Here is a 14,833-nt window from a genome sequence, read left to right on the forward strand (position 1 = left end):
TATCTAATTACTTTAATATAAATAAACTATAATTTTGTTGCAGTACTGCAGTTTTAAACTATTCTCAGCTTGTCAGAATTGAGGAATTAAATGTTTTTTTGTTATTCAGTTTCAGGGGGCAGTTTCACGTTGCTTTTTCAGATTAGATTTAATATCCCACTGACTTAGATAACAGAACATAGCCACTTTGCTTGGCAGACATTTGGATACAAACCTTTTATTTGTTATTATTATTCAATGATCTATATAATGAACTCTCAAGATGCCATATTTACTCTAGTAACATTCAGTACTTTAACATCATTAGGACCCATTCTTAGCAGCTCATTATCTTGTACCACCTCGGACACATTGCTAATGCATCGTCAAGGTTGTGAAAAAGTGATGAAAGGAGGAAAATGGAAAATTGGACTGTGTTCCCACAGAGGCACAGTGGTTTCCTCCATCTTTGTCCTAGCCGTCAGAAACAATCTACCTCCCGTTTCAACTCTCGCTACAGTAATGAATAGATACAGGGGGAGACTGAAGCCACAACAGAGAGTTATAAAATAAGCACAAAGTCTAAACCGACATTCAAGGACTTAACACCAACTCTCTCCTCTCTCGTGTCTCTCTCTCTGGCCTCTTTCTCACCCTCTCCCTCCCCCTTCTGAGCACATGTGTTGACACCCTGTCTCTGTGATCTCAGTGAAAAAGAGAAGATATCTCTGTAGAACACAAGCCCCGATGAAAGCTGTGCAATTTATAGCATCAATAATGAACGGGGGGGTAAAAACACGTCTGCTCGCTGTACTTGACAAGGCAGCTGTAAAGTACACACAGATACGCAGGCTCGAGGCGCATGTCATGGGTTTCTGCACCGAAGGGCAACATGTAATTTGTAAGTTGGGTGATGGCACCGACATTATCCCCCCCTATTTTAATGCTCTCTCATCCTGACGTGTTTCCCAGCAGGAGAACTACAAAATAAAAGACTCGGAAGTCTTTAAAGAAGCAGCAAGGCTGACATGTTTGTGTGTGCGTGTTTTTCCTCCGGCATGTGTTCTTCTTGAAGGACACATGGAAATCCAGATAAGAAGGTATAGAGGGAAAATTTGAATGTGATGTCTCGGAGACTTGTGATATGGAATATTGATAGGGTGACTTACTGTGAGCATTTCATTTGAATTTGTACCCCACTCCCACGAGCCTCCCTTCTCTTCCCTGAGTAAACCCATCGCTATCTAAAGCTCCTAATGTTCCATCATCCCTTTTATTCTCACTAAAAAGTAAACAGATGTATTAATGCGGCATTACATTAAACGCTACATAACGCTCATAACAACCGTTCACTAATTCTTCCCCCTTTTCTCTCGCCCTCCTTTTCTTTTTATCTGTAGGAGGCGTATTCAGTGGCAAGACAGTTTAATCTGATCCCTCCAGTGTGTGAGCAGGCAGAGTATCATCTCTTCCAGAGGGAGAAAGTAGAAGTGCAACTGCCTGAACTTTACCACAAGATAGGCAAGTATTCTTTGTGTTGTGTAATATTGTGGCAAATTAATCAATGAATGGCCCAAGACAAGACAAACATCCTATTGTCAGAACATTCTTCCACTCAGATTCTTCAAATGAGTTAAATTAATGAACTAATTAAACCGATAAATAATCTCTATAATTACCTGTTGCTCATTCCCTCTGAGTTCTCACACATCTTCCTTCAACTCATCTTACTAAAAACTCCCGTTTAACTCCCTATGGTCTCCATGGTGACAGGAGTTGGAGCGATGACGTGGTCCCCGTTGGCGTGTGGCATCATCACGGGAAAATATGAAAATGGCATTCCTGAGTCTTCCAGGGCTTCCATGAAGGTATGCAGACTTAGCTTCATCATGATTTGTAATTATAACACGTAAAAGTTATCTGCAATGTTCCCAAAGCAGAAGAACCATGTGAATCTAAGAGAAAGCTTCGATCCTTTACAGATTTTAACTTTTAAACTATTACTTTACAAAGTGTCAACGTCAGGGAGGGCGATTTAAAATGGTGTGTGAGTGATGGGTCGCAAAGTTTCCAAAGTAATCAGACACAACTTTCAAGTATCCATCCCAATTTGTATCCCTTTGGCCCTAGTTTTAGATCAATATAAATTGTCTTTATTGAGCTATGATTAAATGATGTCATGTTTGTAGCACCGTCGACCTTTCACTGTTTGTGTAGTCGATCATTTTATGCTCACAGTTCATCAGTACTTACAGCCTCAACCTTTTGTCTCATCTGTTACTTTACTTCTTCCTTTTTTTTCTCTCTTATTATACAACACTGTACGTACTTCACCCTTTTGGATCTGTCTCTGCTTTATGTTCCTTTGTCCAATCTGTCTTTCACATAACTTCTCTTTCCCTTCCTCTTTTGTCCACTCCATCTCTTTCCTCTCCTCACTGCCCCCAGTCCTATCAATGGTTGAAGGAGAAAATAGTAAGTGAGGACGGAAGGAAGCAACAAGCCAAGCTGAAAGAACTCAACCACATTGCAGAGAAGATGGGCTGCACTCTGCCTCAGCTGGCTGTCGGTAAGACTTCACATTTTTATAGCAAATACTGTGGAAGCAGCCGGGAGCAGGGCTTTGAAAACTCAACTCCTTCGGGCTTTCAGACAGGAACCTTTTTAATGTGAGACATCACCAAATCCTTCACACAATGTCTGTGTTTGCTTATTATTTGTGTCTCATGGGTTGATTTTCCCCGCAGCTTCTTAGTGACTTTTATATCTATTTTTGCTTTCAGCTGCATTGTTGTGCACCGATAAAATATCTGAGCTGCCTGGAAGGTAGAAGTTAATGAAATGAAATGTCAAAAGAATCTGTGGTTAGCAGGCTGGCAGACACTGGCAATTGGTAATAAATGGACCTAAACAAACACAAGCTTTTGATTTTAAGGTAAATAAGATAAATTGCTATATACATCAAGGAAGAGCAAATAAAGGACAAGCCTAAAAGCTCAGTTGTATTCGTGGTTTGTTGGAAGACAAAAACAAATCAGCAGTGCGCCATCAAGTGGACTCTGTGTGAATACCAACATCTCTTTCTTTCTCCAGCGTGGTGTCTAAGAAATGAAGGAGTGAGCTCAGTTCTTCTGGGAACATCGAACCCTGAGCAGCTCACGGAGAACCTCGGGGCCATCCAGGTGGGATCACGCAGAAACACACACAGCTATTTTTCTGGTCCACTGCTCTGAGCAGTGTCCTCAGCTCCATCTACCACTATCCCCCAACTCCTTGGATTTCTACATCATAAAGATTCCCCATGTCTGAATCTCTTTATATATCTGGGTTTCCTTACTTTTCCCCTTTTTTCTTGGCTCACTGTATATTTATTTCACTTCCTTCCTGCCAGTCATGTTTTAATATATTTCTCTCTCTTTTGCCCAGGTCCTTCCTAAGATGACGTCTCATGTGGTGTCTGAAATCGACCACATCTTGGGCAACAGACCGTACAGTAAGAAGGACTACCGCTCTTAGACCCGGCTGGTGGACTTACCGAGAGGTCAGCCTTCCTACTCACCTACCTGATTAAGCATCCTGCTACCATGGACCCTCCGTTCTATGTTTAAGTCCATGGCTCTCTCCTTGGGCCCCACTCAGCTCCAGCCTGGAACAGACAGCCCTTGCTAAGCCCAGCATTGTCCTGCTCAGACCAGGTTCATCTCAGGTCCAGTCCAGCTCAGCCAAGAGACACTTAACACACTCAGCTTTTTTGCAGCCTCAAAATGCAACTTAGTCCATCCGAGTGAATCAAAACTTTGTGTGTGTCCCACCCCCAAACCAAGGTGTTTTCTTTCAGATCCGGTCTATTAAAAATATAACTATGCAGAGCTTAGTCTTACACCACATCTCGGTTCATTAAGAAATTTAGAAATCCGATGGCAAGGCATGCAAGAACATCTCCTAATAGTTTGTGATACACATGCACACATTTTTCCACATTCACAGCTGATATTTAAGCAGGACAGTATGAAAGCACTGCAGGAAAATTTCAAGTAAAAGTGCCTTGCTCAAGGGCACCTTGATAGTATTTGTTGAGTGAGCCGGTTATGTTACGTATTCACTTTTCCTCCCTACATCCTCACAATGACTCAGACCCTCAGGTCTCAATCCTCCTCTCTAATGCCCAGACTTCCACCCACAATGAATTTCATTTGAGCACAAAATTCATACTGAGCACATGTTTTATTCATGCTGTACCACGAGCTGAACACATCGGCACGAGCACCTTGACCTTGTGCGTTAAAGGTAGCTTAGGAAAGGAAGACATGAAGAAGCTTTTGTTGCATGACCAACCACAGTCAGTCAGAGCTTTCATTTGATTGCTATGCAGTGCAGCAAACAAAATGATCTCACCTCTTGTGTCAGAGGCACACGCTCAAATCGTGAGATAAAATTGTTTTTTTGAATGAAATGTGAAGTTCAGCAATGACAATGCTCGGCAAACCAGTTTCCTGTTAGCTTGAATTAGCTTTAAACTACCTACCAAATGTACTCAGTCCCATACTTAGTATAGCACAGAATAGTATTTATTAAATATTAAAGGCTGCAAATCCTGAGTATATTATCCAACAGGTGCATGTTTTCTCCTGCTATAGTGTGCCTCTCGTTACTTTTCTACAAAGCACATAATGAAACAGGAAGGAGCTTCAATTAAAAAATACTGCAAGCTTGTCTGCTGTCCACGATCGCCTGTGAAGCAAAGGATTGTGGAACATCAGCGGGATCGGGACTCTGTCAGGGGAGAGAGGGAAGCATGTCGCCCCCCTGTGATCTCTTTCAGGAACTGCTGTTGCGCTTCATTAGATTATAGAAAAGAGAAATAACACTTTGCAAAAAAAGTTTCTCTCAGTTTGCATTCATTATGGAGACATTTCACTCCTTTTGTTGCCGGTGAACTAAACCTGCGATGCTGATTGCCTTAATGAAGTTTGCAGAAAAGGACTTATATTAAATCTATGTTATAAAAGGATGACTGACCTCCTGGCTGGTCATGATTATAATAACTGCAAAAATTGCTCGTTAACGGCACAAAGAGGCATATAGGCAAGGTTTTTGGAATGTGGCAACGATTACAGTATTTATTCTAGAGTAGGTAATATATAGAAATTTATTTTGACATTTTGAGATATTGTTTGGAGATTTATGGGGATGTTAAATGTACATAAACTGTTAAGGCATACCTTGTAACACAAGTAAAACCAGGAAGAAGCCTCTCTTGCATATGAGGACTTCACAGTACTGTATGGCAAATATATAGATATATGATGTAAATAGTTATTTTGTTGCTCCTCTGCAGAATCACTGCACAAGTTGCAGTGTTTGAGTCATTCTTCGTCCATCCAACAAAGTATTTATAAAGACTAAAGGTTGGTTTTCTTTGTTTTTGCATCATGAAGTCAGATTATGAAATCTGTATTAATACTGGCATTATTTACAGAAGGAGCTTCTGTAAGTATTCAGCTTTTGTTCTAACTGGAGCATCGACATTGAATCATTATCTCTGACCAGGCTGCTCAGCCCTCACAGCTCATGTCTCTTTTTGTGCATTGTTGTTCTCATTTTTTCATCTGGAAAGCAAGCCATCACAGCGATTAGCAGAAATGTTGGCCAGGTTCCAGTTGAGTCACTGTCTTGTCCTCAGTGTTAACTTGTTGACTTGTAGCTCAAACACCCTCCAGATTTTTATTCAAAGGAAATTTAAGCCTATATAGATATTTCCCAGAAATGCAGTTACACATATTAAATTGAAGTGAGCAGTGTTTGGCTCCCGGTTTACTTGAAGAAGTCTGGTCTTGGATAATGATTAGACTTTTATTGTGACTATTTGCCTTTACTTGGTGTAACACTAAAGGAAGGGTGACCTGACCTCCTCTTGGTCGTCATGGTAATGCAAACCAGCAACTCACTAACAAAAAACATCCAGAAAAGCATTTTATTGCTCGTTTCCGTTAAAAGACTTCCAACAAATTGACTCTCCTTATCAAAATATGGGCAATACGTGGTTTATGTACTAAAATTGCAATTAGTTAACAATCTGTTACTCTTGGTGGCCAAATATGTGATGTGTACTTATGTGTACTTTTAGTTTGGATGCAAGTCGACAAGCTGCCTCTCAGTCTGAATCAGTGACCACGTTGGACCGCGGCCTGCTGGTGTGTGTGGAGACTTCTCCACCCGACAGAGTGCCTTGACTTGAGTCCCGCTACAGGAAACAAAATCAGGGATGTCTTTCATTACGACTTGTTAAATGGTGTCCGGATGCAGTCACAGTGAGGATAGAACAATAGGTATGCAGATTATTGTATTATTAGATTGCCTAATCTACAGTATACATTAACTATTACCTCATTTGGACAAAAGCTTTTGGAAAACAAAGCAGTAAGACCCTCGTGGCACAGTTCATGTAGAGGTAGCTTTTTGGGATATTGACTTAAAGGTATAGTATGCAACATTTTCCTAAAAAGGATGCATAGAGTGATACAAAAATCATAAATCATCACTTCAGACTAACTAGAATTGTGTGCCGGTGTCTCTGTCCTCTGGCTGTATTTTCTCGTGTCGTCTTCTTTTGCTGTAGCAGCTCGTTCTCATTTCCAGGTCGTCAAATACCACCGCTCCGTCACGCCGAGGCACCTTTTAGGGTCTCTGAGACAAAGCGGCGGTAAATGGCGACCAACTGGTTTCTTACATTGCTGTGTTTTCACACACAACCACAGAGCAGAGATGCCACAGCAACAAGATGAATCGTGCACTTCAGCTGCATTCATTCAAAAATCCTGCAATGCGCCAGCTATGCGGATGTGTAGATGTGTATTTGTGCTTTAGGATGTAACCACCTTGAAACCATTAGAGAAAAAAAAAAAAGTATTTTATCTGATTTCACTGATCTTTTCTCGCTGCTCCCTCTCTTCATTCACTCTCTTGCTCACTTGACCAGAACTGAGCTCTCTCTCCATGTTGAACCGAGAAGGGGAGGCCAAATTTGCTGTGTGTTTATGAACAGCCACAGACAATGCTGCATAGTATACCTTTAAGATAAACAAAAGGATTACTAGAACTGTCATCCTTGTCCACTCAGTCCTTCCCTACAGCTTGTTACAGTTTACGGCAATGGCTTTGTTCCATCGCTACTTTTATTTCGGCTGTTTCCACCAAAATAATGTTATTAGAATAGTTAGGTCAAAGAAACAGGAAGTGATTGTCTTTAGTATCTTGTCCTTCAACCAGCCTTTTGCTCCATGATGCATCTGTCTGTCCTCATAAAGAGTCTTTACCAGCTCAACAAAGGGAAACATGCAATACAATATTCCTTTGGGTACCAATGTAATGCATTGATAGTGATAATGAAGGGAAATTGACTTTTTTTTGCAACATGTCCACACAGGTCTGAAGGTCTAAATGGAACAAAGCTGGAAACAATTAAGCTGTGGCTGAACTCTCAACTCTGATTCACAAAACATGAAAAGTCCTGAAATGTGACACAGAATCTTTAACTTAAGAATCTTTAACCTGTTCTGGTTTGAAGCCAGACTCAATTCTCATAGAAATGTCAAGTAATCTATTCTGCGGATCAATTTTGTTTTCTACAACATGTAAACATATAGATGGAAAAGACTTGACAGAGTTTTTCCTTTTTTGTTTTGTTAAAGTGACATGTAAATCATCAGTGTATCATTTTGTCTTCTCTGTAAATAGTCTATATGAAAGTGTGATTCTAATTAAATGCATTGCCAATGGAAACCTCAGCGTCTCACTTTTGTCTAACAATATCTTTAAAAACAGGTTATTAATCATACTAAATTCTCTTAATATCTTATTCTCAAAGGGCTCTCAAGCATATTTAATGGCACAAACACACACACATATATATCCAATTAACACAGACCGCAAGTATACCTGGTTGCTTTATTTGTTACAAAAAACAGAAGACAGACCTGGAGAAACGCCCCCCAGACATTTGATCATGAATTTCATGAAGTTGAAATGTGACATTTCGGTCCTTTTTAAACCCCGTTCCTTGCTTAAGTGAAAAACAATAGAGTAAACCCATTTTACACCCACTCCCTCCCCTCCTAACGAAACCCTCCCCTCCAGCTTTTCTTTCCCTTTTCTTCCTCCTTTTACTTGGAGCCTGTAGACAGCAGAGCGATGAGTCCTGAGGAGGCACTGATGGAGAGAATGTAGTTGCTGGGAAAAAAAGTAGGTTAAGGAAAAATGTCAGAGCGTTAAATGACAACTCGTTAAAATCAGATTTGAAAGCATAAAACTAGACTGCACTAATCCCATTTTAAGACAAACGTTATATAAAGAGGAGCATTTAATGACTGATACAACAGGAGGTGTGAAGCTTCCAATCCCAACTGTTTAAAGTGCTGATGACATGTACGTTATGATTTTAAAAAGGATACACAGTGGGGTTGAAGTTCCTGAGCAAGAAGAAGGAGGCGACGATGACGAGCACCAGGAACAGGGTGTTGTTGTAGAAGATGGAGAAGGTGGTGGCCTCGTAGTCGGCGACCTCATTCTTCTTCCACAGGATCCTAGACAAAGAGAAAAAAAAACATTCATGGTCACGTAAAAATACATCAGTGTGTGTCTCAGTGGCACTAAAGAGAGCCCGTTTACTTACACTGAATCAACAGTTTATTTTATTTTCAGAAGCTTATTCAATGTACAGCTGTGCAACTGCAATCTTGAGACAGACGTCAGCACTACATTTATGCTTTATGCACATTTATGTCTTGACATACTAAACTGAAAACCCTTTAATTTGCCAAAGCTAACTGTGAAAACACAATTACAAACGTCCAGCACAACACACACTGTATTAAAGTACAGCTTTACAGTATGATGCATGTTTCACCTCTCGTCTTTCTCCTTGCGGGACATCTTGCGGTTGTCCGCCTCAGACAACTTCCTGGTTACCTCCTTGGAAACGGCATCTTCACGTTTCTGCGCAACTCTGGAGGAAAAGGGGAGGAAAGGGTCACAAATATTTAGTATCAGGGAGAGATCAAGAAAAAATACTTTGATGCACAGCAGTTCCCCTCCTCATATGGTTTCGTTTAACAAAAATGCTGACAATGTTATTGCGTACCAGATTATTACTTTGTTTCAGAGTTCCAATCAATTTCAAAGTTATCTGTACCAGCAAGTGACAGTAATACAAGTGCACCCCTGATCCTTATAATGTATGAAAGAGAAACCTCCGATGGGACAGATGCCCAGTAGTGCGTTTGTGCTTCTTACTTGTGTTTGAGGACAAACTTGACGTTCTTGTAGGCAAAGGCCACCAGGTAGGTGCTGACCAGAGTCATCACACCGTACAAAACTGCAGACTGGACCAGGTCCATGTGCCAAATCCTCCAAAACAGCCCTGGGAAGAAAAAAGACTAAGAGTCAATCAATACTGTATGTTGATTAAATACATGTTGTAATCCAGCTGTTCTCCAATCAGTTAGATGTTTGCAGAAACACTTAAGATCAGGAGCTCATCCTGTTTTTTTAATTTAGCTTTATTTAAACATAAAATCATAATTACATAAACAACTACGCCTATTCGTAGTAGTTTGTTGCACTTATTGTTTAGTCTGTTGCAATTATTGTTTTCGTAGTAATTTGCCTCTGCACTATACTTTTGCTCTGGTTTATGCTTTAAGATGCTTGTTTAAGAAAGGAGATGCACTTATGACTTCTGGTGACTAGTAGTTCTCTTGAATACCTATGTTGAATACACTTATTGTAAGTCGCTTTGGATAAAAGCGTCTGCTAAATGACTGTAATGTAATGTAATGTAATGTAACTAGGCAGCTACATTATTTAATTATAACCCTAACCTTTATTTAAACCTAAAGTAGCAATCACAGTAATCTACCTTTAGCATATCACAGTCATTCTTATTGATACTCTTGAATTATTATAAAATAATTGAATTATTATGCTGTTCTGCATGTGCTAATAAAGTTAATTTGATTTTGAATCACTCCTCCAGTGCTAGCTAGCCTAGTTAGCATCAGCTAGCTGCTCCAGTCTCTGTACTCACAGATGGGGATGGCGGACACGATGAGCGCGTTCCCGTAGAACAGAGCCGTGGACTTCGCCGAGAGGTTCCTGCTGAAGTCCTGGAGGAGAAGGTCTTCCTCTGACTGCTGCTTGCTGTTGCCTTTGGGCGCCATGTCTTCGGCTCTGTCTGCTGCTCAGCTCGGGACTCAAGAAGACTGACACGTCGGAGTATGAGGAGAAGAAGAAGGACGCGTCAGCATAAACCCGGAAGTACGGCGGCTTTCTTCTTCTTCGTTGTTTTCAGGCAGGTTAGCGCACTGCCGCCCTCCGCAGGAAGACGGAGGTACTGCACCTGTAACGCTTCATTATAAGTTAAAATGTACAGGATTACAGCAGAATAGAGGATAGTGCAAATAAGAGACATAGTAAAAAAACAAGATCAAAAATAAGTATTATAAATAAGCAAATGAGCAATAAAAAAACAGTAAAAAACAGTCAAGAATCCACAGTAACTTATGTCAGTCAAATATGTTCTTGTTTTACTGTTCTTTAAGTTTGGATAACTGCTTTCAACCAACTCAAGCTGATGAAAGAAATAACTGGAATCCAATGAAAACTGTTGTTTGAGTGTTTTATACAGTGGGTCTTAAAACCTGAGCAAAGAAATGTTTTAATGCAAATGAGGTGAACTGGCCTTTTGAATATTTACCTTGCAAAATGCATTTCCTTATAAATGTGCTATAGATAGCATAACAGAGGTTGTAATGTGACATAACCTGATGTCCAAGAGCAAAAACAACTCAAAGACATGACAACAACAAACACATCCAATGGTACATACAATAATAAAAGAAGAAAGATAAATTAGAATAGAGGATAGTGCAAACAAGAGACATAGTAAAAAAACAAGATCAAAAATAAGTATTATAAATAAGCAAATGAGCAATAAAAAAAACAGTAAAAAACAGTCAAGAATCCACAGTAACTTATATATTATATATACAGACAGAAACTATTATAACTATTGTATTGCACAGTGTATTACAGATTGTAAAGCATGTGTACAGATTGTAAAGCCCTCTGAGGCAAATTTGTAATTTGTGATTCTGGGCTATACAAAATAAACTGAATTGAATTGAATTGTATTAGGTGTCATGTGATCTACTGGGAGCAGAGTTGGTTGTGCAACCTGAGAGCAGCAGGAAGGAAGGACCTGCGGTACCTCTCCTTCACACACCGGGGGTGAAGCAGCCGGTGGCTGAAGGAGCTGCACAGAGCTGCCAGGGTGTCCCGCATGGGGTGGGAGGTGTTGTTCATCAGGGATGATAGCTTGGCCATCATCCTCCTGTCTCCCACCACCTCCACCGTATCCAGTGGACACCCACATTATTGGACAGTGAGTTCACAAAATAAAACCCCACATTTCCTTTTAGTTATGTTTGAGATTTTTCTGTTATTCATCCGTAATATTTTACAACGTTTACTTGTTACATTTGGCCTATCTGAAAAATGGTTTTAACGCTTACAGTAAAGTTGTTTTATAGTATACATATTTATCAGATTTTTTTTTTTTACCTCTACAGACTCTTTCCCTTCTTCATACACCTTGGAACAGTGGTTCTCAAATGGGGATAAGGCACTCCAGAGAGTACGTGAAAAATATATTTAAAATTAGCATCTCCAGAAAGTATGTTAAAAATTTTTTAAAAACATAATTTAAAATTAAGTTCATCCATTCAAAATGTAATCTTCTTTAAAAAAATAGTTATTTAATAAACAAAAATTCAATAAAATTAAAGTGTAAGTCCATAAATGACAACCTTTAAAGTTTTAACTGCAATCAATATTTACATTCTGTACAATTTTTACTTCAGTGTTGACAGTTTAATAAATCAGACACTGATGGCCTTCAGATACGCAAATTCTGATTTACTTTAGTTCATTCACATCTTTTTTTGTGGTTCCAAAAACATTGTGCTGGTTTCAAAGTGTCATGCAAACGTATCTTGGACAATTCAAAATATATTTCACAACCTGCTAGTTTACATCACTGAAAAAATGTTGAGAACCACTTTTGTTTTACTGTTCTTGAAAGATGATGAAAGAAATAACTGGAATCCAATGAAAACTGTTGTTTGAGTGTTTTATACAGTGGGTCTTAAAACCTGAGCAAAGAAATGTTTTAATGCAAATGAGGTGAACTGGCCTTTTGAATATTTACCTTGCAAAATGCATTTCCTTATAAATGTGCTATAGATAGCATAACAGAGGTTGTAATGTGACATAACCTGATGTCCAAGAGCAAAAACAACTCAAAGACAACAAACACATCCAATGGTACATACAATAATAAAAGAAGAAAGATAAATTAGAATAAAATAAACTTAAAAAGTACGTAAAAGAGAGAAAAGGGTGAAAAAGGTGGTAGGGGTGAAGGGAAATCTAAGGAAATACAATGCTTACACCTTAACCTAACTAAACAAACAAGCGTTTAAACAACAACTAACTAAAATATTAACATAGCTGTAGGCTGCTTACTATAATCAGCAAATAACACTTTCAAAAAAAAGAAAGATATGAAACAGCAATAGAGCTGTTTCTCTTTTCTGCAGAGTTCTTACTTCTCCATGAATCATGTTCAGTGCCCCACCACATCCCATCCCATTACTGCCACATCAGCACATTTATTAACATGCCATCTCCAAGTTTTTACTACCTAATAGTATAAATACTTTTTCTGGCAAAAAAGAAATTCCTCTTTAAGTCCCCATTTCCACCTTCCTATTTAAAAACTCCACTCCAAAAAACTTCTTCATTGCAGCACTATTTAACATTTAATGAAATTAAAACCCCCAAACAACAGATACTGCAATATGCAAAATCATATTTTTGTGATGATTTGAAGAGTTAAATGTTCTACAAGAGCTACTGTGGCAGAGTTTAGTTTAAGTACTTGCAGGATTCACATTTTGCCCACTAGAGGTCAATATCGACATGTCTGTACATGTCAGTTAGGTATCCAGCTGACGCACACTTCCTGAGCGCCTGGCAAAGGGTCCAACAGCAGATCTGCAGGTCATAAATCACGAGGATTATAAACAATCAAGACGAGTAAGGTCATGGCCTCATACTGCTTATAGTGCCTGAGAAAACGTATTTATTTAGGGTTTAGTTTAGAGAGGTGGATATCATTCAAGAGGAAGGGATTAGAGTTCCTTTTCGAGAAAATTTGCTCAAGTTTGGACTGACTCAAGAGACTTTTTGGAGACTTAAGGGATAAGCAAGAAAATCTCTCTCAAAAGCACAACAACAAATAAAATCTCCATAAACAGTAACAATACTTCTTTCCACCTTAAAGGCCGACACACCTCAGCCTGTTGTAGAACGTCTGCTTTCAAGTGCACACAAACATATTCTAGGTGCTATTTAAAGCTGCTCCTCCACACATCCTCATCTGACAAACATGCCACAGTCTGTGGTGTGCATGAGAGTGTGACCATACAGATTCATGACCCATTAGTGGAGCATGAGCATCCGCAAAAAGTCCCCCTCTCTTACTTATCTCGTCCCTCCAAGCCTGTCACATGCAGGCCGCGGAAAAAACAGACTGATATTTTGGCCTGCTGCTGCCGCTGCAGCGCTTAACCGCCCACTGAGCTCTTCTCTCTCTCTCTCACTCTGTGTGTTTGTAGGAGCAAAAGCAGCATTTGCGTGAGACTGAGTGCATGGGTTTGTGTGTTTCTGTGTGTGTGTTAGAGCGCAATGCAGACAGGCAGGTTTGCGTGATGTCCGTGTCTTTAAATGGGGATAGAGATTAGGGATTAACCGTGCACTTCAGGGGTGCATGAAGGAGGCGAAGAGGAGGAGAGAGAGGGGGAGGAGGTGATGCCAAAAGGCCTGCCAACACAATGCCAGGCGAGGCTGGTGATCTTTGTCTCTCTCTCTCTCTCTCTCTCTCTCTCTCTCTCTCTCTCTCTCTCTCTCTCTCTCTCTCTCATGTGTAAGTGTTTATGCTTGTGCCAGATTACTTTGGCTTTGGTGGTACCACAGACATTACCACAGGGGCAAACACTCACAATGACCATCAACAGCAGACAGGGAATGTGGAAAAACACACACACACACACACACACACACACACACACACACACACACACACACACACACACACACACACACACACACACACACACACACACACACACACACACACACACACACACACACACAGTGGACTCCTCCAGGACATTGTGCCTGGCAGGGCTGATATGTTTTAGCTCAGTCCGATTGTACCCTTAGGAGCATTTATGACAGATCACCTATCATACTGACAAATTAGTTTTGAGTTCTCTTATCTCACTTGCCCAGAGCTAATCTCTTGGAGCCTTATATCTCTCACATCTGCACACCACAACATTGTATGTGTGTGTGTGTGTGTGTGTGTGTGTGTGTGTGTGTGTGTGTGTGTGTGTGTGTGTGTGTGTGTGTGTGTGTGTGTGTGTGTGTGTGTGTGTGTGTAAGTAAAGATAGTACTATTGTGCCATCGGCTTTCCAAGTCTACAGTATGAGATCAACATGAATCTCTAAGCACGTACTATTCATCCGTGTTTATGTTTCTGCAACTTCATACTCACAAACTCACACAAAGACAGACTCACAAGAATCTGATGAAGTGAGCATGACATCCATTTAAATAAGTCCTTATTGGATTTGAAAACATAGCTAAAACAAATGGGTTACAGAACTAAGTCATTTTCCACTGTTGGATAATATGGAAATCCCCTGTCAGTGCAAAAATAAATTCACAAAT

At 39.9% G+C, this 14,833-nt stretch overlaps 2 protein-coding genes across 2 annotated transcripts in view; one reads left to right on the forward strand and one right to left on the reverse strand.

Moving 5' to 3' along the window:
* kcnab1a (potassium voltage-gated channel subfamily A regulatory beta subunit 1a) overlaps positions 1 to 6,124 on the forward strand; it is a 62,130-nt gene extending 56,006 nt beyond the window's left edge. Inside the window, exons 10-15 of the mRNA XM_054626518.1 lie at positions 1,380 to 1,500; positions 1,753 to 1,847; positions 2,428 to 2,548; positions 3,073 to 3,161; positions 3,406 to 3,520; positions 6,107 to 6,124. Coding sequence (XP_054482493.1) covers positions 1,380 to 1,500; positions 1,753 to 1,847; positions 2,428 to 2,548; positions 3,073 to 3,161; positions 3,406 to 3,495 — 516 coding nt within the window. The 3' untranslated portion in view covers positions 3,496 to 3,520; positions 6,107 to 6,124. The remainder of the gene's footprint in view (positions 1 to 1,379; positions 1,501 to 1,752; positions 1,848 to 2,427; positions 2,549 to 3,072; positions 3,162 to 3,405; positions 3,521 to 6,106) is intronic.
* Positions 6,125 to 7,906: 1,782 nt separating this feature from the next.
* ssr3 (signal sequence receptor, gamma) lies at positions 7,907 to 10,281 on the reverse strand. The gene is made up of 5 exons (XM_054598530.1): positions 10,064 to 10,281; positions 9,271 to 9,397; positions 8,885 to 8,983; positions 8,430 to 8,561; positions 7,907 to 8,208 (listed from the first exon to the last, which is right to left on the reverse strand). Exons 1-5 carry the CDS (start codon positions 10,194 to 10,196, stop codon positions 8,142 to 8,144), a joined length of 558 nt encoding a protein of 185 aa, XP_054454505.1. The 5' UTR covers positions 10,197 to 10,281; the 3' UTR covers positions 7,907 to 8,141.
* Between the last annotated feature and the right edge of the window lie 4,552 nt (positions 10,282 to 14,833).

Source organism: Anoplopoma fimbria, chromosome 1 (assembly GCF_027596085.1).
Source record: "Anoplopoma fimbria isolate UVic2021 breed Golden Eagle Sablefish chromosome 1, Afim_UVic_2022, whole genome shotgun sequence".
NCBI classification, from domain to species: Eukaryota; Metazoa; Chordata; class Actinopteri; order Perciformes; family Anoplopomatidae; genus Anoplopoma; species Anoplopoma fimbria.

What these genes read in the sequence shown, in the direction of transcription:
- ssr3 (XM_054598530.1), bottom strand. Translation starts at nt 10,196, where the DNA reads ATGGCGCCCAAAGGCAACAGCAAGCAGCAGTCAGAGGAAGACCTTCTC. An exon ending in CGTGTCCGCCATCCCCATCT is followed by an intron (nt 9,398 to 10,063) that starts GTGAGTACAGAG and finishes TTTTCTTCCCAG; the next exon opens with GGCTGTTTTGGAGGATTTGG. An exon ending in AAGTTTGTCCTCAAACACAA is followed by an intron (nt 8,984 to 9,270) that starts GTAAGAAGCACA and finishes CTTTTCCTCCAG; the next exon opens with AGTTGCGCAGAAACGTGAAG.